Source organism: Amblyomma americanum, chromosome 5 (assembly GCF_052857255.1).
Source record: "Amblyomma americanum isolate KBUSLIRL-KWMA chromosome 5, ASM5285725v1, whole genome shotgun sequence".
Classification (NCBI taxonomy): domain Eukaryota; kingdom Metazoa; phylum Arthropoda; class Arachnida; order Ixodida; family Ixodidae; genus Amblyomma; species Amblyomma americanum.
The window spans coordinates 58,275,556-58,298,280 of NC_135501.1; the positions used below are offsets into that span (position 1 = coordinate 58,275,556).

General features: G+C 44.6%; 2 protein-coding genes across 4 annotated transcripts in view; both read right to left on the reverse strand.

Annotated features, from left to right (window-relative positions):
* The window catches only part of LOC144132471 (cytochrome P450 4c3-like), a 71,937-nt gene extending 62,215 nt beyond the window's left edge, over positions 1-9,722 (reverse strand). The window contains exon 1 of one of the 2 annotated variants that reach the window (XM_077664906.1): positions 9,558-9,722. The gene's annotated coding sequence lies outside the window, so the exon portion shown is untranslated. The remainder of the gene's footprint in view (positions 1-9,557) is intronic. The other variant, XM_077664905.1, reaches the window with a different exon arrangement.
* Positions 9,723-14,207: 4,485 nt separating this feature from the next.
* LOC144134723 (thiol S-methyltransferase TMT1B-like) overlaps positions 14,208-22,725 on the reverse strand; it is a 75,855-nt gene continuing 67,337 nt past the window's right edge. For both annotated transcript variants that reach the window (XM_077667568.1, XM_077667569.1), the window contains exons 3-4: positions 18,265-18,414; positions 14,208-14,530 (exon numbers count right to left, since the gene is read on the reverse strand). In XM_077667568.1, the coding sequence (XP_077523694.1) occupies positions 14,297-14,530; positions 18,265-18,414 (384 nt within the window). In that variant the 3' untranslated portion in view covers positions 14,208-14,296. The remainder of the gene's footprint in view (positions 14,531-18,264; positions 18,415-22,725) is intronic.

The window sequence follows — 22,725 nt, forward strand, 5'->3', positions numbered from 1 at the left end:
TGAAGGACCAACCAAGACGCGATAATTTTATTTTCAATGGAATCTCGAACAACTCATAAGAGACGTGGGCACAGTCAGAAGCCCAGATACATCATTATCTTTGCAAGTGCCTAAACATGAATTGGTTTGATTTATGGGTTTTAACGCCCCAAAGCGACTCAGGCCATGACGGACGCCGTAGTGAAGGGCTCTGAAAATTTCGACCGCTTGGGGTTCTTTTAACGAGCAGTGACATCGAACAGTACACGGGCCTCTAGAATTTCGCCTCGTCGAAAGTCAACCGTCGCGGCCTTGACCGAACCCACGTTTTTCGAGCCAGAAGCCGAGCGCCATAACCACTCAGCGACCGCGGCGGCCTCAACATGAATTCCTCGCAAGTCGCAATTCATAGGGCTCATGGATTAGGCCCATTTGTTGTCGGCGAGATGCCGCCTGTTATTGCCAAGTTTGCGTCTTTTAAAATGAGACATTGCGTACTTTCTCAAACATAAAAGTTTAAAAGAGAGGGTGTTTTAATCAACGAAGATATTTGCATACCTACCCTCGATCAAGGAAGGCAATAAATTACTTCGGCAAGGCTAGCGCTCAGTCATATTGTTTGCGACATAGTTAATAAGCTCTACGTGTACAGCGAAACTACAGGCGATGTATGCGAGATCGCACTAGCAAGGAGCGCGATTGCCCCCAAAACAAAACAAAACTCACTATCACCGACCTCACCCTCTTCACATACAAGTTCAGCATAACTATCTCACGTTCAAAGCCAGGCACACTGCATATCGCTTCTTTTCACATGTCTCAAGTATCGCCAAACAAACGCACACCATTGTCATTGCTTATCGACGCATGCTCAGCTGATATAGCTCTGCTTAATGAAACGTGGCTCTCAGAAAAAATAAAAACTGTGAAATACTAGAGTGCGAAAAAACGTAACTTTCAAATTCGATCGCGATTTCCATGCAGGCGGATATGCACTCATTGCCGTGAACTGTGCATTCAATTCCTTCGCTATACCCATTTATTTGTTATTAGAAATTGTTTGCACTTATGCAGATTTTCAAACAGGCGACCTTATCTTTTGTGCGTGTGATAGGTCACCATCCTCAGCAACTGCTTTCTGCACTGACCTTCGTTATGTCCCACAAGGGAAGGTGAAATGGTTTTTCATAAGAATTCAAGGTTATTCAAGAATTGCAAGCTATGCGGCTTCTAGGTAAACCTTACAAAGCACTTTTGCGCAAGCATTTAAAATGGCGACGTAATGACTGATTGAAACCGCGACCATGTTCAAGCTTCTCACGGCGTTGTAAGAGAGCAGGGAAACTCGTGGTGACGTCACTGTTGCCGAAATTTGAGATGTCCGCTCCCTTCGCCTGCACGCTGCTGTGTGTCTTCCGATGCCGCCAAACAATACTTCGTCAGCTTCACCTACTACGGCATTCGTTTTCTTCCTTGAAACTACCCACTCCTTCGCTGGAGACACACCGCCACCGTACGTGGCGTCATCATTGTGCCCTCTGGGGGTTGGTATATACTGCAGAGAAACCTGAACGCCAACTCCGCTTTTTTCGGTGATTACATCACAATTTCAAATGTTAGCTGAGAAAGATTTCGCCCGCTTTAGCGGCAATTTTCACACAGTAGGCTTGTTAAATGCCTTCGAATTCTAAAATACTTTCATTTATCATTAAAAAAAAATGTCCGACACCCAAAATCACATTTATTCTTACTAGGGGTTTTCAGTTTTCCAAATATAAAGCACAAAACAGGTGTTCCCTCTATTAAGCAGCCATCCTTCGCATGCACCTATTTCTAGACATCTGATCCGATTTCAATCTAACGCAGCTGATCTGTGAACCCGCAAGCACTACTAGCACTTCCAATAATACTCTCAAGCTTTTTTTTTACCACAGATCCGGATTTGGTCTCTCCTTCCACATACATTAAAGGCATCAGTGACCACTCGCTTCTCCACTTGGCAATTAGGAAGAAAGTTTGTTCCAAGAAAGTCGTTAAAACTATACGTGATTACAATGCGCCGATACCCCTTCCATTATAGCTGAACGAGAATCATTCAATATTGAGTACACACAAAACTTCTCCAAACGTATCGGTGATGAGAACTGAATTTTGTACAAGAACAAACCGCTAGCACTAGTAGATTTCCATGTGCCTACAAGATAGGTTGTTTCGAATCCTGCCTCACCGTGGTCTACTCGATCCCTGCGCCGCCTACGCAACAACAACAAGCGCATTTCTTTTCGCGCCAAAGCAACTAACTTTCCTGAACACTTGGATGCATATTACCGCATTTACGCAGAATACGCTATCGGTAGTTAACATTACAAAAAAGAATTCTTTCCTTAACACCCTCCCATCACTTCTACAACAACCTAATCCATGTGAATTTTGTAATATTGTTGGTGACAAAGAAAGCAAAGTTATCCAGCTTGCCCGTTCTGACAAAGTCCGGATCCCTCCCAACCAGCGCTGCTCCCGTTTAAATAACGTGTTTTCTTCCATTTTTCTCAAAACTGAGTCTAGTACTCTAGCGTCTGTACATAGCTGTTCTTACTTGTCAATGAATTCTATTACTATCGATTAGGCCGGCATGAGAAAATTGATTGAAAACTTGAAAATATATTCCTCATCGGGCGAAGATTTAATCAAGTGTAAAATGCTAAAACATACTTCACCGTATTCTTCCGTTATGCTTTCGATGCTTTTTTCAGAGCCTCTAGGTTCCTGAGTACTCCCAAGTGATATGAGGGTTGGCAAGGTTGTTCCGGTCCCTAGTTCGGGAAACACTCAATTCCCTGCTAGCTATCGTTCTATATCACTCGCAAGAATATATTTAAACTTTTGGAGCATATTATATATTCTCATCTCATCGATTTCCCTGAGTATAATTCCTTCTTTGCGCCTGAACAACACGGTTTCAGAACGACATGCTCATGCGAAACACAAGTTGTAAGTTTTACTAATGACCTATTCACCCATAATTACGAGAGCTTCGATGTGGACTGCATGTGTTTCCACTTTGCGAAAGCTTTCGATGCAGTTTAGCACTATCTCCGGCTTCTTAAACTTAGTGTACTTAACATTGACCCCAATGTATTAAGCTAGATTAAAAGGTTTCTGTCAAATCGAACTCCGTATATTTATGCGAGCAATTGTTCATTCTCTCACACTTCCGTAACATCGGGTGTACCCTTGGGGTCGGTACTTGAACCTCTCCTCTTCTCTATCTACATTAAAGATCTTACTAAATGAATTTATTATTAATCGATCTGGCTTTTCGCATATGACTGCGTCGTTTGTCCTAATATAACTCCCGGCATTACATAATATCTCATTGGTTAGCGATAACGGTTTTGAAGTTCCATCAGACAAACGCAGTGATGTAATGAATTCTTACTTTCCCTCAATTTTTACTAATGAACCAATTTTAGATATCCCTCCCCTTTCTAAGTTTCCATTTTCACAGATGCCACCCGTTATTATCACTACACATGATAACTTGAATCTTATTGAAAAACTTAGTTTCAAGCGCCCCTGGACCGGACAATATATCATCTAAAATACTGAAATGCACCAAGGACATATCAAGCCAGTTTCTGCAAATAATATTCGTACAATCGATTACTACCGGCTATATTCCAGACGCTTGGAAGCTGAGCAAGGTTGTACCGGTTTTTAAAGCAGGTAAACGTTCTGATTCTTCTAACTACCGACCGAATTCACTAACATTCATTGCTTACAAACCACTATAGCATACAATATATTCACAAGTTGCATCTCACCTCGATTCCAGCAGCTTCTTTTTTCCTAACCAGCACGGCTTCAGATCCAGTTACTCATGCGAAATCCAACTTCTCCATTTCGCAACCGATCTTCACCTAAATTTAGATTCTTTATTTCAGACGGATGTCATATATCTTGACGTCTCGAAAGCTTTCGATCGTGTACCTCAACAGCGCCTTTAGCGAAACTTTCATGCTTGTGTCTTGATCCCCTGATACTAAAATGGATTCGTTGTTTTCTATCCGGTCGTTGTCACTTCACTGTTATCGATAATGTTCATTCACCCACAACTGAAGTTCTTTCTGGTGTCCCGCAGGGCTCGGTGCTCGGCCCACTTTTGTTTTTAATCTGCATAAACGATCTTCCTTCCAACATTTCATCGTGCATCCGTCTTTTCGCAGATGACTGTGTCTTGTACCGTCGCATAACCGCACACAATGATCAGTTGTTGCTCCAAAATGACTTAAACGGAATTTAAGACTGGTGTTCGACATGGCTAATGAAGCTGAATTTTTCTAAGTGCAAATACATTAAATAACACACAAGCGCACTAACCTGAGCTGCGCATATTAGTTGTACAAAACCACCGTTTCCAAAGTTGAATCATACCGTTTCCTTAGAGTTCACATCACCAGCAAGCTCTCCTGGTCCGAGCACATCACAAAGATTGCAGCTGATGCATCGAAATCACTTGGGCTCATGAGACGGCACCTCAGCTTCTCCCCTCCCTCTATTCGCAGCCTAGCTTGGAAAACTTTCGTCCGAATCAACCTAGAATTTGGCTCCCCAATTTGGAATCCACATCAGGCTTACCTAATCGATATCCTAGAAGCCATTAAAAACCGTGCAGCCTTATGTATTTTATCCGACTACGACACCCACTCCAGTGTTACCAATATCAAATTATCGCTTGACATCGTGCCTCTGACGCACAGACGAAGAATCGCCCGTTTGTCATTATTTCATAAGATATACTTCTGTTTTCATTCGATTCGGGACTCTCTTCTGCTTCCACCTTTCCGAACATCACGCCGTCTCTTCGACTCCATGAGCATTCTACGCCTGCACGGCACTTCAAACGCATTTAACAAGTCATTCCTGCCTCTTGCAATTGAAGATTGGAATTCATTACCAGACCATATTTTAATAGAACGCGATCCATATAAGTTCTGGCAGCTGCTGACATCCTATTTGAAAACATGATGTGGAGAAATTCTTGCCTGCTTCTGTTTGCCTCTGTTTACTGTTGTTGTTTTCATACTTTGTTTACGCTTAATTAAAGGTTTTGTATATATCCTGCTGATCACTGATTGTGACAATGTTTGACAGGGACCTACGTTGTTGTGTTCGATGTTCCACCCCCCCCCCCCCCCCCTTTTATGTAACGCCCCTCCCAGGGGTCTTTAAGGGCCAATAAATGATGATGATAACTGATCACGATATTCTATTAAGCTTCACGAAGATCGGACAAGCCTATCCAACTGGTGCGATAAATGTTTTGTGCGACTAAATGCTAACTTCCCGCGGTGGATCAGTGGTCAAGGCGCACATCTACTGAGCCGAAGTACCTGAATTCGGAACCGACCACGGCGGCCGCGTTTCGATGGAGGTGAAACGGAAAAAGGCGCCTCTGTGCTGTGCACGTACAAGTGTACGTTAAAGATTCTGAATGGTCGAAATTGTTCTGCAGACCTCCACAACGGCACCTCTTCCTTCATTTCTTCTTTCATTCCCTCCTTTATCCCTTCACTAACGGCATGGTTCGGGTGTCCACCGACATAAGTGAAACAGGTACTGCGCCAATTCGTTTCCTCGAAAGAAAATTTCCATTCTGAATTTTTTCTAAATGTTAAAAAATGTAAAACAATGCATGTATCGCGTCGCACTAACATCACTGACAACACACGCACTTCCGTTTTTCGCGACACTTCTCTTGAATCCGTCAACTCATAAATATATTTAGGCGTTCATATTTCAAATGACTTATCATGGCATATGCACGTCCGACCGGTCCTTAATAATGCCAACCGGGTTCTTGAAAATTTGCGTCGAAATTTCTATGTTGCGCCTCTGCCAATAAAGCTAGCACTCTACAAAACATTAGTGCGTCTAAAGCTAGACTATGCATGCGTAGTATAGAATCCCAGTCAAATCACACTTACAAACACATGAGAATCCATTCAAAATAGCGCAGTACGTTTCATGTTATCTATTTCTGTCACGTCAGCATTGCTTCCATGAAAAACACCCTTACCTTAGCAGACCTTTTTTCACGCCGCAAATGTTTCCACTTTGTCTTTTCCATAGAATACATCATCCTAACGCTGTATTAAAGGATGATCTTTTTCCTCGCCCTTCATACATATAATCCCGTTCTGACCACATTTTTAAATTTGCTGTTCCATTTTCCGGAACAAAAACGCGTCATGATTCAGTTATTCCCAGAACCGGCACAGACTGGAATGACTTGCCTCCCTCCATCGCTGAAATCTTGCAGGCAGACGCAATTGTCAACACTAAGTGAAGTCGAGGTTAAATGCACAACCCGTAGTTAGGAGCAGCCGCGGTGGCTCAGTGGTTATGGCACTCGGCTGCTGACTCGAAAGACGCGGGTTCGATCTCGGCCCCGGCTGCCGCATTTCGATGGAGGCGAAATTCTAGAGGCCCGTGCACTGTGCGACGTCAGTGCACGTTAAAGAACCCCAGGTGGTCAAAACTTCCTGAGCCCTTCACTACGGCGTCCCTTATCGCCTGAGTCGCTTTGGGACGTTAAACTTTTTAAACCAAACCGAACCAAAACAACCCATAGTTATAAATGTGCGCCGGAATTTGCATTCAAGGATTGCCGCCGCCGCACACGACAGCGGCTCAACTTGGAGCGAAGATTACGAATCCTTCATGCCATGGTAAAAGACCGAATGCAGCCTTCCATCGTTAGCCCTTGAATACTGAGCGCAAGCGTAACGATGCTTGACAAGAAACGAATGAGAAATTTTGCCTGGAAATGGGAGCGTGAAATACAGCCCATAAATGCTTTTCATAGCTAAGACGCCTAAGGCTGGATGCCTTTATAAATGTGATCGTTTCTGAAGCAGGAGCTTGGCAAATGGTTACCGTGGAGTTCTGACAAAAAAAATTAAAAGATGTGAATCGATTAAAATTAGAATCTACGTTTTTTGACAAACTAAAATTCTTGCTTGGGGCTATGTGACTCATTCTTGAAGATGAAATGAAAACTCATTTCAGAGTGGCGCTGGGCCGGCCATGTGTGTTCAACTTTTGTCCTCCTTCGTAGCGCCGTTTTCATTACATCGTTTCGTCAAAAATTCGAATGATCTTGAAGATCGGCCCTGCTGGCACAAGGGAAAGATAAGCGCTTTCTGTCAAGAGGTAATAATAATATCCTCCTACACTTTGACGGAATCTGGGTTCTGATAAAGATACTGATGATGAAGCCGTTATCGGCAGCCCGCAAGGAATATAGTTTTGGGGAACAGATTGTGCCTTCACCACGCAGGTACAAATGAAATGCAACCGTGCTTAATCTCGTAGTAATTCACCATCAAATCAGACCATAGTGAAAACGTGCAGATCAGCTGTCACTATTTGCCCTGCTGTTTTATGTCTTCCAGTAGCTCATTAACAATCTTAAGTTTTTCTCTTCGCGCACTGCCTGCTAACGTCACCTTTCGTCGTAATCAGCATCATCAGCCTGTTTGCCAACCGGAGGGCAAACGCCTCCTTCATGTCTCTCCAATTAAACCTGTCCCTTGCCAGCTGCTGCCACCATGTCCCCGCTACCTTCTTAATGTCATTCGGCCACCTAAGCCTCTGCCGCCAACTGCTACGCTTGCCATCACTTGACATTCACTAAGTTACCCTTAAGAACCGTTGGTTATCTTGCCTTCAGATTACATGCCCTGTCCAAGCCCATTTCGTTGTCTTGACTGCGACTAGGATATCATTAACCCGCTTTTGCTCCCTAACCCGCTCTGCCTGTTTTCGGTCTCTTAACTTTACACCTGCCATTTTTCTTCCCATAGCTCACTGCGTTGTCCTTAAAACTTTTGTGTTAGCCTCTCTGTTTCTGTCGCTTAAGTGAGTACCGGTACGATGCGAGTGTTGCGTACTGAGCAGTATGCTGAATGCATTTTTTTTAAATTGGTCTAAATCGATGAAATTCAGAATGACGGAGGTTTACGCCACAACTATAGATGCATATTGAGTACGAATAGCACTGATTGTAAAAGAGGAGAAGCAGGAACATAATGAGCGAGAGGCATGGTGAAACAGTGTGATCGTTGCTTTAAGTAGGGCTATTGCACGTTTTTAGTCATAACTCCCCGACCCTAGATACAGAGCGATGCAGGCATCCTCTTCAAGCTATGCCTGCTGGCGTAGCATCGATCCTTACAGTTGTTACGTTGTAAACCAATTTTTGCCACGTCAGGCAAGGACACTGACAGCGCTTCTAACCATAATAGGCCACTGTGAACGCAATGCCAACAAAAACCGTCACGAGGTGACATCTGGCTTCTTCGGCGGTTTAGTAATGATGCGGACCGTGTGGCTGCACTTGGATTTCTACTAGGTTACCTTTTTCCCGGCTTTTATACATTTTTTTTTGCATTCACACTTGCTGTCATGAGTGAAACAGCGAGTCGCAAATCAAAATCACGTAAAATAATTTTGACATCAAGGTGACTGAGCAAAATTCCTGTCTTCACCCGCCGTAAGCGTGGCGGACGCATTTCCGCGTATTTGGCGGGTTGCATGCTTTCTGCGTTTCTTTGTTTTTGTTTTGTATTTGCAAGGAACTATATTACAAATAAAAACTAATTGACATTTTGTGGCCCAGGTTAAATCACCTAACTCTGCCCTCTCACTGTCACCTATGGAACTATCATTTCGTTTCGTAATCACTGCAGAATACATAGGGAAATGTGGCTTGATTGCACATAAATAAAGAGTATTGCTTAATAAGCACTCAACATGACACATCTGCTTGGACGGCATATAGCTACCAGGAGTACTACTGATAAAAAACAACACTGTATATAAGAGATATCTCCTAAAAAAAAGCGAAAAAAGACTGCGGAAGATTTGAAAACTAAAAACCGTATTGTACGACCCCAGCAGCTTATCCCCATTTAGGAAAGCATTGAAGATGAGAATGTGTTAAGCTCGGAGTTTTCTTTTTTTTTCACGTTCAACACCTTCGACGACGGAGCGCTCTAAAGGCGCCAATCATTGTGCAGTAAAGTGCGTATAGGAGCGGGAAAGTTGTTCATTCTAATCATTTGACCAGTGCTATCTATCTAAATGGTTAGATATGCTTTTTTGCCCATTTTGCAGGATTTATATACAAAGCAGAACTGAACTGGAACTGTCACTGCAGTGTGAACGTGCTCCTTCTGTCACTGTGGCAGCCTCGCATAACAAAAGCAAACAAAATACTGAATATAACAAGTTTACGCAGGATGCAGTAGCAGCGATTTTTTAGTTCGAAACAATTACAATGGAAGTAGAAATTCATGCGTCAGGCCCGCGAGAATGAATGCCGGTGAGAAACTACCGCAAGGTTAATAACATCCATTCGAAGCTCTTGCAGCACGCTAACAAGGCTAACACAGTACTAATATCAGTACACAATACCAATACACAGTACCAATACAAACACAACACAATACAAGGCTAACAAAATACCGATTTGATATGATGCACAAAAAAAAAGCCGTCAAAAATATGCTTACCTTGGCAAATTTGAAAAAGGACAGATGAGACAAGCCGATGGTCGAAAGCGCGCGCTTAGGACGCTATTCTCTTCCGAAGGTAAAGTCGCCACCAACAAGAATCAGTCAGTGTTTACGTGTCTGTCCGCACCGAATGGCTGCACGCGTGGCGCGCTGGCCACAAATGGCCCAGCAACCGACCATAAGCGGGCGCCGTCGGCGTTTCCAATGTCGAAATTCGTCCTTGGGCAGCGCTCGTGTAGTATTCCCGCAGCGTCGAGTAAGAAATGACCGAGATAACGATGCCCAGGCCCCTAGATTAAGGCCCGCTTATACACCAACTCGCATCAGTGAGACACGCCTCGCCTGACAGAGTTGCACACGTGTTTTCAAAGATTGCAGGAGAAGCGCTCGTCGCCTGGTATGAGCGTCGAGAACCGTAGTATTACATCAGGCTAAAACAAACCTGTTTCCGGCTAGAACGTTCAGCCTTGTGCCCAGCTTTCGAAATGAACGAGAACGGTAGTTTTATGTTGTACTCTGGGAAGGTTGCTAGAAATAGCCCCGACACACCGCCTCACTGAACACTACACGGCGTACTATAACAATGCACTACGGAAGTTGCAGCACTGAAAGCGGTGTGCGCATGTTCGAAATGATTCAGTCAGCTCACATTTTAATTTTTATGTGGCGTTTATTGTGTGGAATATGCTGCGAAAAGAGCTGCTGTAGTATTTACTTAGAACCGTTTCATCAGCATACCATCAAAGAATATATGGCTCAGTCGTCCTCGAACGTGGAATGTTTTCTTACAGCTACATCGTTGTTGAACAGGAAGGTAGACCACAAGTGGCGCTCTCTTTCAACGGGCTTTATTCTCGGATATGCTTGAGAATAAATACGTTTCATAATGACCCAAAGGATACGATAACCTTCGCAAGAGCATCGACGTCCTGCTTGAAAAAAATATAACTATTTTCGATACGTAGCATGGCTGAATATCTAACCTGAGAATTCCCAATTTTCAATATGTGTTCTTCCTCGACGACCTACGATTTTTCCTGATGATATGTTTTCGCCGGTCACAACAGAGTAGAAAACGCGGCAAAACATCCATTCCCGAGCATACTATGCACAATGGTCGTCCGGCTTGTAATGACCTTTGTCCTGTCTTCGTGCTCTGTGCAAATCATCTGAAAAACCAGGTATCATTGTACACAACTTTCACCCACCACGGTTCTCACTACGTGTAAAAAAATGAAATTATCTCTCAATGGTTTCCAATGGGATTTGTGTTCAGGTGCGACTGTGTTGCTACCAAGTTTTTTCTTCGATTCATTGTTATGAATGCTTAGTTGGTTGGTAGCAAAATCATTTAAAAGTCCTGCAGAGCTTTCGCCGACGGGGCCTTAGGTCTCCCACGTGGGGACGTCGAGGTGTTGCCTCGCCGTCGCCTCGCGGGCCTGCTGGACGGCCAAGAGTTGGTCACCGAGGCTGGGGCTGCGCAAGGCAGCGGCCCACCGCGGCGGGAGGTTTCCGGAGTGAGCTCCGTCAGGGTTTTTGCTACAGTCCCAGAACATGTGAGGTAAAGTTGCTATAGCAGTGTGGCAGACCTTGCATATATTTGTAGGGTATGTTCCGGGGTAGAGTCTGTGGTATTGTGCCGGGTTCGGGTACGCGAGCATCTGCAGTTGTCTGCGGGCCACTGCGTGCGTCCTGTCCAGCTTGTCGTTGAGCGGAGGGAAGGTTCGGCGGGCCAGACAGAGGGCTTTGGTAATTTTGTTTTAGCTGCTCAAACAGTCTTTGGTGTTGTCCCATGGACGACGGTCGCCGGCGCGGTTCGCGAGCTCGCGCGCCTTGACGTATGCCGTCTCGTTTCGGTTGCAATATGTGTTCGATACTTCTCCCATGTGCGCCGGGAACCACTGGAGTCTGGTTTGAAAAGCTTTCTCCGACTGGATTTTTCGATTGCTCAGGATTCGGGCCACTGTCTGTGAGATCCATCCTTTGGCGAAGTTTGTGGCCGTTTGTCGCGAGTCGCAGAGAACTATGGTGCACGTCGGATCCTTGAGGGCGAGGGCCACCGCCGCTTCCTCCGCTTCTTCTGCGGGCTCGCACGCTACACTTGCCGTTATGTGCATTTCGCTACTCGAATCGACGACCGCAACCGCGAATCGTGAGCGTTCTGCGTATTCCGCGGCGTGAACGAACCTTGTCCCAGTTTCGTCTCCGTTGCTGTGTAGGAGAGCTCTGGCCCTGGCCACTCTTCTTCCCAGTTGTGTTCTGTGTGGACGTTCCATGGAATCGGGTCGACTCTTGGAGTTTGTCTGATGGCGTCCGGAACAGCGACTTTCTGGCCTTGTTGGGCATGGTAACGGATGCCGACACTTTCCATGACCTGGCCTCCTGCTCTCGTGCCCGCTAATCTTTCAAGTTGTGAAGTGCGCTGCGCCTCGGCGATTTCGGTAAGCGTGTTGTGAAGCCCGAGCTGGAGCAAGCGTTGCGTGCTGGTGGACTCGGGTAGACCCAGTGCTATTTTGAACACCCTGCGGATGAGGACGTTGATCTTGGCTTCTTCTCCCTTGTACCAGTTGTGGAATGCCGCGACGTACGCAATATGGCTCATGACGAAAGAGTGTATGAGTCGTGTGAGAGTCGCCTCCCTCATTCCGTTTCTTCTGCTAGTGACCATCTGGAGGATTCGCATGGCGTTAGCCGTCTTGTGCTCTAATTTAGTGATCGTTTCGCCGTTGACGCCATTGGCTTCGATTATCATGCCAAGGACCCTAATTCTGAGCACTATCGGAATAGTTGCTCCGTTTCTCGTGCGTAGTCTGATCTCTTCGTATTCTCATCTGGTCGTTGCCGCATTCTGACCACACACGGGTGGTCTGCCCCTCTGCGTAGGGCGGTAGAGTGGTAGTTCCGACTTTGTAGGCGAACAACGTAATCCCGTACCCACAAGGTATTCCTCTGTTGCCTCCATTGCTAGTTGCAGTGCCGTTTCGACGTGACCATCGCAGCCTTCGTGCACCCAGAGTGTTATGTCGTCGGCGTATGTCGTGTGCCGGACGTCTTCGAGTTCTTGTAGCTTTTCTGCTAGCCCGATCATGACGAGGTTGAAGAGCATGGGTTAAATGACGAAGCTCTGTGGGGTGCCGGTGCTTCCCAGCGTTAGTGCTTCGAATCTATACAGGCAATACCTAACGGCAATAGCACCAGTGTTCCACTTTATTTCATGGCTGAGGCGCATTGTCCGGCCATAGATTCAAGCATACAGAGCCCATCCCTGAGAAAACACGGCGTTTTAATCAATCAACAGGTCTATGACATTGCAAGGTCCCGTGATGCAACTTTAGGTTTGGTTTATGGGCGTGTAACGAACCAAAGTGACTCGGGTTATGAGGGACGCCGTAGCGAAGGGGTCCAGAAATTTCGGCCACCTGGGGTGCTTTAACGTGCACTGACATTGGACACTACACGGGCCTCTAGAATTTCGCCTCCATCTAAATTCTACCGTCGCGGTCAGAATCCAACCCGCGTCTTTCGGGTCACCAGCCGAGTGCCGTAACCACGTAGCCACCGCAGCGGCGTGACGCACCTGTAATGGGAAAGACGTCGCACAGAGCAAACGCCGACAGAAAGGACACGGGAAGTGCTCCGACAAGCATTTTACTTCGCTTGCCTTGTATATACCCCCCGAGAAACGACGCATATCGTGCCCGGCGAGGCATTTTTGACGCAAAGAATGTGAGCCCCGAATTGTCGCACAAATGTCGCCCTAGTCGCGTTCGAATCTTGCGGCGACCTGGAACCGAATTGCTAATGGTAACTCGCGTCAAGCATCAGTGAGGAGCCGAACTGTCAACCAACAAATAGATGGGCGTTTACGGGAGCCATTCAGCCTGGCGAGTCGGGCTCCTTTTCGCTGCCATGTTCAGTCCCGGAGGTGCCCAAGAGGCACTTGCCGGTATAATGCTATCACGTTCTCCACACGTAGTGTAAATAAGTGGTGATTGTCTTCCTGCAAGGAGTTGCCGTAAACGAATGAACGAAAGAAAACAGAGTTTTCACTGTTCCCGGAAAGTGATTTCGAGCAATAGATTGTTCCAAGGCAGCTTGAAGTTTGCTGCAAATATGTTTACGCGCACTGCCCATTTGTTCGAATTAAAGTGTACTTTGGACGAATCAATTTCATATTTCCACAAGTACACTTTAAAAACATTGCCAAAATGCAAATGCGGTTACACGAAACGCGATTTCAAGCCTTAGATTGTTACACAGCTGCTTGAAGTGTGCTGCAATTATGTTTACAAGGACTCCCCATTTGCTAGAATTAAAGTATAGTTCGCACGAACTAATTTCACATTTACGAAAGTACACTTTTAATAAACTGACAAGATGCTAAAAGCATCTAAATATATTTTCGCGTTTGTGAAAGATGCTCTAAGCATGCTTTAGGTGAGGAAATTTTGAGAAATTTAAAAAAATATTTTTCAATACCAAGCATGAAATTCCAGGAACCTATTTCCTGTACAATTTAATCATTTCATGAATAAAAAGTGTGTTCAAAATAGAACATAAATATCCCGCCGCATGTTCTAAACTTATTAGTTTTCGTTAAGGATGCTCTAATAAAATAAAAACAAAGTACGAGCTTTTGAACGCGTGTCAATGATATGGGTATATTTATTGATGGGGTTAGTTACACTTCCTCCAGGGCATCTGAATTCACATGGGTCACGTTCCAAACTTGAGCATCAGGCCGTGGCAGCGCCAAATATGTGACGGTTGTAGGGAAATGGTATGTCCAGTACAGCTTGGTGCATTTCAATGTCGGTAAAACCGGCTGCGTTGAGAACGTCGGCGCTGTCCCTGTTTATGTGACATCCGCATGCTAGAATCCTGACGAATGGCGTGGCGAACTCCTCGATACGCCTGGCCACGCTGCCCTTCGGGTGTGCCACGTGCTCGCTGAACAGGAGCAGCCCGCCCTGCGAAGGTAACAACCATAACAAGGGGTCAGCAGGCTAATTAAGGATTCGCACAATGGGCGCTCCAAAGTCTGTCGTCAGATACACCTACTGCATTGCGCGCGGTTATCGAAACAAAATTTATTTTCCCTCATCGTTTGAAAAGCAACGGAATATTTAGATGGTGCCAATTTTGCTTTCCTGTCCAGCATGTAAGCCCAGAATTCCTGAACGTCACCATGTAGTACCTACCATCTGATCGCTGCAAAAAGCGAGCATTGTTTAACAGAACTTGTACATTTTTTATTTGGAATTGTGAGAAACTTTTTTTTCTTGCGGGAAACTGTACTACCACAAGGTTGACATTGGTGGCCTGCTCTTTCTACGCGCGGAAAACGGTACTTATAAAGTAGTTTCTGCACTCTAAGCGACCGGTTCTGAGAGTCACAGCAGCTTTTCAAATTCCGACCGCAATTACAGTTGCTTTGCGCCATGCGGTAGGCCTTGGCGCTACTGTCTAAACAATAGCTCATCTTACAAATCACCTAGGCATGGTACCCGAAATTGAGCCGCCACTTCCCAAACCAGTAGGTATAAAAGTAGCGGAATGAACTAGATGGTTACGATATCATGCTGAACGCTCTTTTTGCTGCCCCCATTCCCTCCATAAATTTTTCACGATCGCGTATCGCCGCAGTGGTAAACAATAAAGACCGCTCTGAATGTAAATGAAAAAAGTGCATATAATACGGAACCTTGTCTACGAAATGAAAATCACGGCAACTCTCCAAACAAGAAAGAAAATCAAACACGAGCGGGAACTAGATATGGACAGTGAGAGAAAGAGAGGAAAAGACAAAGCAAAGAGAGAACGACGAATTGTAAATCGCGTACATCAAGTAGCCGCGGAACGGTAATTGTGCTGTACGGGGAGCCAAAACGATGTTAAAAATATAAAAACATTGTGGCGCCAATAAAATTTGAATTCTGGTCGTATCAAAAGGTGAAGTATGGAAGGCGTTAGAAATACTGCAGAGAGGGAAGGCGCTAATTATTTCGGCGAAAGTGTTTTAGCTGAGGCGTTTATTTTTATAACGCTACTTTTAAACTTGTACAGATATGTATGTTTAAGTTCTGGCCTTGTCACTGGGCTGCTTCAGACAGCTGGCTGCAGCTTTTACTTCAAATTCCTTCTTTGATTGCAAATGCAAATGAAGTCCAATCTGATGACTTCGACTACAGTCTTAAGGATCGCAACGACTGTTCTGTGCGAGAGATTTGCGGATGGCCCGCTGTGCAAGCCGGAACACGATGATTTCAAAAGAATGAACAAAAATTACGGGACGAGTAAACGTGATGCAAAAATTCTGAGAAATTCCTCAAAACAGTTCTGAAGGGGGTGATAGTGGGCAACGGCGGTGAGGTGGCTATTTGGAGGCCCTTCTGGAGAGGGGAAGAGGATGAGGAAACGGGTTGTGAGTAGCGATTGGTGGGTGGACAGGCAGAGCTTACTTAGGGGTTTTGGTGGGGATGTGGAAAGTGGATGATGCTTCTGGACGGCAGCTGGCGCTCCCACGGGGTCTATGAATTCGATTTGGCGCTCAGTTGTTCGTTCTGCTGATGCATGAGCTTCTGGCGGCAGCTAGCTTTGTAAAGGTAGAAGGTAGATGAAAGATTTTGGGGTAGCCCTCCTGGGGGGTAGATCAGGTTTGGTTCAAGGTGGGTTCAGCCTCAGTCTTCGGGATACGACTCACGCCGTCTTTTTCGCGTTGTGACACTACTACTGTTTAAAGAGTAAAAAGCACGGTCGCGAGAAAGAGCGGCTAGCTTTTCCACAGGTACGAAACTGTTCGGTTGTCAAATTTAAGCATTACAGACTGGTTAAAGTTAGGCGCTTAAAGGTGCGTCAAATCCACTTCTCCACATAGTTTATGTGGCCAAGTGGACACATAACCTATGTACAGAAGTGAATTTTCCATGTGGGCTTGTGGACACAAAGTTAGGTGATAATTGTCGTCATCAAAGAACTGATTAACTTGAAAGCATTACTTAACACTTATTGACTTGAATAAGCGCGCATGTTTATATCAATAACTATGAGGCCATAGAATTGCTACACATTTTAGTTTTGTATAATTCTAGCGCGCTTGTGTTCCAAGGTACCCGCTTTCACATTTTGAGCCGGACCTGCGCATTAGCGCATGCAAGGCGGTCTCCATCGGCGCAAAACTCTTCCTGGTAATACGCGGCCTTTCGTCTCCCAACGAGCGCAGTAACCGGTGAAATTGACAGCTGTTTCCCTTTCACTTTTGCCTCTCGAAATGGACAAACGGCCAACGCAAGAGCTGCGCCAAACCATGGAGGAGTTTCTGGCCGACTGCCACTGCTTGCATGCGTAATTACACAAAATTAGTGGCAATTTCGGGACAATATCTGAGAACACGTGTGCTCTTGTATCCTACGACCTGGAGTAGTCTATTAAGGTGACCACCTTTTTGTTTCCAATATTAACCTTCACGCTAGCCGCAATGGCAGAAACTGAAGGAACATTATCTTAGTTAGAGGTCTGACAGTGATAATTATAATCTTACTTTGTGCAGCTCTGGCATCATAATCTGTATGGAGAGGTGGATTTTATGTACCACTAAGTGCCTAACTTGAAGAAATCTGTAAAGCTGAACTTTGATGATCCTGTATACAGCATCGTCCAGCCAATACAGATGACAGCGCCTGTTCCTGCCATGGCGGCCCCAGGAATGTAAAGGGGAGCATCGTATCTATATCATCAAGGCAACGATATTAAGCTGAAATAAACAACTTAATCTCCGAACCGGATTCACACCTGCGACAAAAAAAATACAGCAGCTTCATTTTCCACTGCCTCGCACAATTCGGCGACCTCCTTGACCTGTATTTCTGCGTGCATGTGCAGACATCCGTGATTGTTAAACGTCACTGCTTCTCCAGTCACCAAGTGCGCTGAAGTAGTTCATAACGAGGCCAACTGGAGTTTCATACCCCCGGATGCCAAACCTTTGCGCCAGAAATAATAATTGCGAACATGAAGATAAATAATTGTGTACAGATCGAGCACATTTTTACCTTTTAAAGTTATGAACGGGTAACATATGAAGTCACTAGCATGGTTCAGTTGAAAGCCGGATATGTACACGGCGGTTTGCTTAAAAGAAAACGACAATAAAAATCTTGACGTTACGAATTGCTTCGCCTCCTGAAGCCAATTTTGTCGGCAGTTGGCGCTAGCGTGTCGCAACAATTTTATGTGCACAGAACTTGACATAGGCAAAATTTCTGCACTCACAATTTATGAACTCACAACGCAAGTGGCTGCACCCAACGCACGGTGCCCAAAGCGTCGTCTGTTGTAATCAACTCATCTTCTCGTACCACGATAATTGAGAGGAGGAAAACATGCCACCCACGTGATAAATATAGGCGGACCTTTTTGTGCTGACAAATGCATATTAGCACTGTTTTTTCCACAGAGGAATACTGGACAGGGAAACTATTAAAGCAGTTTATTTTTGTTTTTCTCAACCAATCTGATTGCATTGTATGCTTATCATACTGCTCTTAAAGAGGTGCGGTTGCCCTGCAAGTTAGACTTTGGGCTTCATGCGTTAAACTTTCTAGCTTTGAGAGACATTCCAGCATGGGCAGAATTTGGAAGTGGTGCGTCTAAATAATCAACGACTTCGTCCCCAGGCCTGGTATTTTTAGTTCGGACGTCTCACCTTCACGAGAACTCGCTTGCACTCCTTAACGAGCTTCTGGCTGTCATTCGCTGAACAAAGCACGTACGTCAGGAGCACGATGTCGAAGTGGCCGTCAGGCAGCATGTTCATGTCTTCACCATACCCACAAATGGCGCGTTCCAGCTTCACCTGGAAACAAAATATTTTTTTCTCTATCCGACATCTTATTAGGTAACTGCTTTCTACGTACAACATTAGCGCAAAATAAGAGATATTCACAAGAAGGGTGGACAGGACAACGCACTTCCTGTCCACCTTTTTTAGCTACGTTGTTTTTGGTGTTTTATGTTTTTTATCCTTTTTACGACCCTTTCTGAGGTCATTTTGACGTTTGCTGCAGCTGATAGGTGGTATGACAGTGGGCCTCTATGTTACGTGTTTCTTTCAATAAAGGAATCGGCTGTCAGTAGAGCGTAGTCCTGTCCACCTTTCTTGTGAATGTCTCTTATTTTGCGCTAATGTTTGCACGTAGAACTATGCACTGACTAGCCCATCAACAATTTTTACTTGATTAACGCCGTTCTAAAGGCCATTTTCACGCTTTTCTATTCGGCTGAATCGCTTATCTGTTTTTTTCACGAGACAGACATGTGTCTTCGTTAACACGATTCCAGGTAGCATGAACTCCTAAATGATGAATCATATTTCTGGCGAAAAAAGGTGTTCAGCATGTTTTAACACCCTTAATATGCATACTCGCTGTCAAGACAATTTACAGTTAAAATTCGTCTGAGCAGCGCAAAGCCCATTTATTTTGGTCGCGTTGGAATGGACAGCGTTGGGACCTTACGGTCTGTGAAGATTTTGATAGAATTGTGCGCTCGGAACCACTCAGGCAAGTACAGATGTGCGTTTTAGTTCCACTGTGATTGAGTGAGAATCTCGGGAAGAGATTCTAAGTTAGTGCCTTTTAAGCCACCTTTACCTACTGTTGCTATTGATCCCTTGGAAATAAAAAACTATATGTTGAAACCATAGTTTCCTTTTGGCTAGTGGGTTGGTAGTTAGCGTTTTTTATGTTAAAGCCAAAGATCTCTTTTCTTTAAATCGCTTCAAATAATTGTTTCGTGCTGTTCTGTATTATGTTGCAGAGTACGGCGTCACGTATTTCCCGAACGCAGTCGGTTTTTCAATGGGGAATTTTATGTCGTTGTGGTAGTGGCAGAGGTGTATAGTTTGGGAGTGTCTTGTACGTTCAAAGCAACGGTATTTTTACCGGCTCTTTCGTCGCAGAGCTGATAAGCAACCCAGGTTGCACATTACAGCGGGACAATATTATAAAACCGTTGGCAAAGCTTGGCCCTGAATAGGCCCAGAGTTCCCAATTAGCATCTGATATTGGCTGAACCAATTACTGACACATCCAATGATGGCCCTGGTTCTCCATCGTTTTTCTAGTACTGGCTGTGCCGTCATCAAATCATAGTTATCATGGCCCACGCTAGCCAGAATTCTCCCACTATTTGCCATTCCTGGCCGTGCCATCTTGGAATCACGGCTATCACGAGCCGTTAGCCAGGGTGTCCCCACTGTTTGCCAGAATTGGCTACGCCTTTCAAGAAAGCTGTCTGTATTGGCCTTGCTTTGCCATCACTCGTCGAGTATTAAAAGTATACTGGCAAACGCTGCTCAACCTTGCGCCATCTGCTAAAACGACATGGCAACGTTCAATATTGCCACGACTGAGAGAGACAGTTTATACTTTTTCTAACTCGTAAAAACTGGCTTGAGCTTTTTTAAGAAGTTTGAGACCTCTATAGGCTTGTCTCATGTAAGTTTAACTATAATGGTCATGTATACGTGGCAAAAGTAGATGTTTTACGGTGATCCTTGAGATCAAAACACATGTTCCTGGAGCAAACTATAGCATTTGAGCAGTATTTCAGTAGTAGCGCAGTGCTATACTCTGCTACTGCTACTGCCATTCTATCATAACACCAAAGCTACGCGGACTTTTAAGTCGCATTTGAGTCAAATGCTAATCGACTCTTCGAATGGCATTCGGACAAAACGGGGTCCTAAGGTGCTTCAAAACAATTTCCAAACGCCTTCGGAAGGATTCAAAACGCATTCGCTCGCTGTATATACCGCAATGGTGCTGTTGCCGCTGACTTTTGTTCTTTCCGTTCGCTGATTTTTAGTTGTGCAACGACGTGACGGCTACTTCGGCGGTGGTCAATCGAGTGTGCATATTCCGCCACACAGGAACCGCTCTGTCGCATAAGGCCGACGACGACAGCATCCAGATCGACCACTTCAGATCTATACAATTCTTTCTTGAATACTGGGCAACTAGAAGCGGCTGCAACTAACCACTAAAATTCCTTTTAAAAGGTCTCGTAGATTTAAAAATTAACGAATGCGCGCTGGCATGACCCAGTTGTAATGACTCGTGTAATTATATATGGCTTAGCCAAGCTGCTAATAAAAAATATATACATTTTTGAGAAGTGCACAGACAGAGCTCATGCTGATGCCTTTGTCCGATTTCTGGGCATAATAACCCTCCTATTTTTATGGAATTTATGTATTTAAAAGCATTATCGCACGCTCTGCTTGTGCGAGTATCAGAAAACCAGCCCAAGGGGGCTTGATGTCCTGCTAAAAAAATCAAATGACTTTCATTTCATAAATTTTTTAAATTAAAAAAGCGTTTCTTTCCTTAACTCTAGAGAATTCACTGCCACACTCCGTAGTGGGTGTCTGCTTAATGGAGATCCTTAATCAAACGTAATAAATTATTGCAAGTGCATTCTCTAAGCAGACTTTGTGCGCAGTTTTAGCAACGTCCAGAAACGAAACAGTGACCTCATAATTTACAATTATAAGTTGCGCGAGCGCCAAATACTACGCCGCCGCTTCATGAACGCACCGATCACGCGGTAAGAGATTCATGCGCTTCCGTACGTCGTTCCCTTTGATCGCGCCTTTCCCTGTGTTTTTCGATTTGGTTTTTCCTTGCTTTTCTGCAGATCTTAATGCTTCAACATGTTGTTTTGGGGAATTTTATTGTTCTGCTGCGTAATTTGCATTCAGGGCTATAGCTCTTGCTGACGCCTTTACTTATTTGCTCGCAAATTATTGTTTTTTTTTTTGCTTTCGATCATTATGTTCATTGATGAAAAGCATTGGATATAGTTGCGAGCCACAATTCAACACGGTTTTGTTTGTTGTTGCTTTTTCGCGTGAAGTTTCTACAGCACAAAAAGTTCGAGGATTTTTCGACCACTAGCGAATACATCTAATAACAAATGGTGTTAAACACATGTTAACCTTGTTTGCCACAGGTCACGTATATAATACTATGAAAGTGTGCGAATTTGCTTGCGTATTTCTTAAATTATTGTTTTATGTTCTTGTTTTTTCATGATATTATTTTAAGACATCCTGAAGTAACACATGCCCCCCCCCCCCCCCCCCCCCCAAATGCGCGAGTGTCTAAAGTCGTTTTGGCGAAATCCATCTCGAAGCTCCTCATTTTTCACTTCAAATTTTTGGGTCGGTGCACATGAAGTTTCTCCTGCGGCTTTGCAACAATACTTTGACTCTTCCGCGTTTACCACACCCTTGCCTCCTGAACTGCCTTGTCATTCTCCGAGAATTCCAGACCTCTTTCAGATGTTTGGCCCCCGTCCCCTCTCTCTTTTGAAGCCTGTTATCTCCCCAACTCATCTCCTGGACGTGCCCTTTTCAAGGCAGCGCACTAACCCCCTACCCCATGAAGAGCCTTTTTTATTACTCACTTTCTCCGAGCTGTAAGATAAGTAGAGAACGTGAACGTGTTATATGCTAATGAGACCAAGCAGTGTGTCTAGCAGTACCCATGCACGCTATCGCATCAGACTTTTAAAGGCGCAGCTTAAGCATCCCCCAATTTTTTTTTCGTGATTTATGAAAGTATGGGTCATCAATTTGATAACCCAAAAGTCCTTAACGTTTCAAAATTTGTGAACAACGTCTTTACTGTTTTATTTGAAACAAACAGCATTTTATTGATTTGGAACAAACAGAAAACTCGTAACCATGCGCAATTTTTTTTTCGCTTTTACAGAATACAGAAACAGTTACAATTTGATCATGAGCTTGCGAAAGGTGCGATATTGCAGTTTTCGCACCTGCTACTTTATAAAGCAAATGGAGATTTTACTGGTTAAATTGTCTGCCTGTTGAGACAGAATTTTTATCTTATGAATCAGATCCCTCTCAGACAGTTAAGCGATCCATTTTCACATCAAATTCAGATTCAGATCACTTCATTTCCTTTCAGTTGAAAGTGGAAGACGAGGCAGAATGCATGGCGCTTGACAAGGCCTCATCTCCCATCTGCATTTCGGAGCAGGCAGAACTGCTATACATTTACAGTGTTTTCTTCTGATGAAACAGTGTACACATAGATATAAAATATAAAGTACATATGAACACAGAATGCTGGCTGTTGAA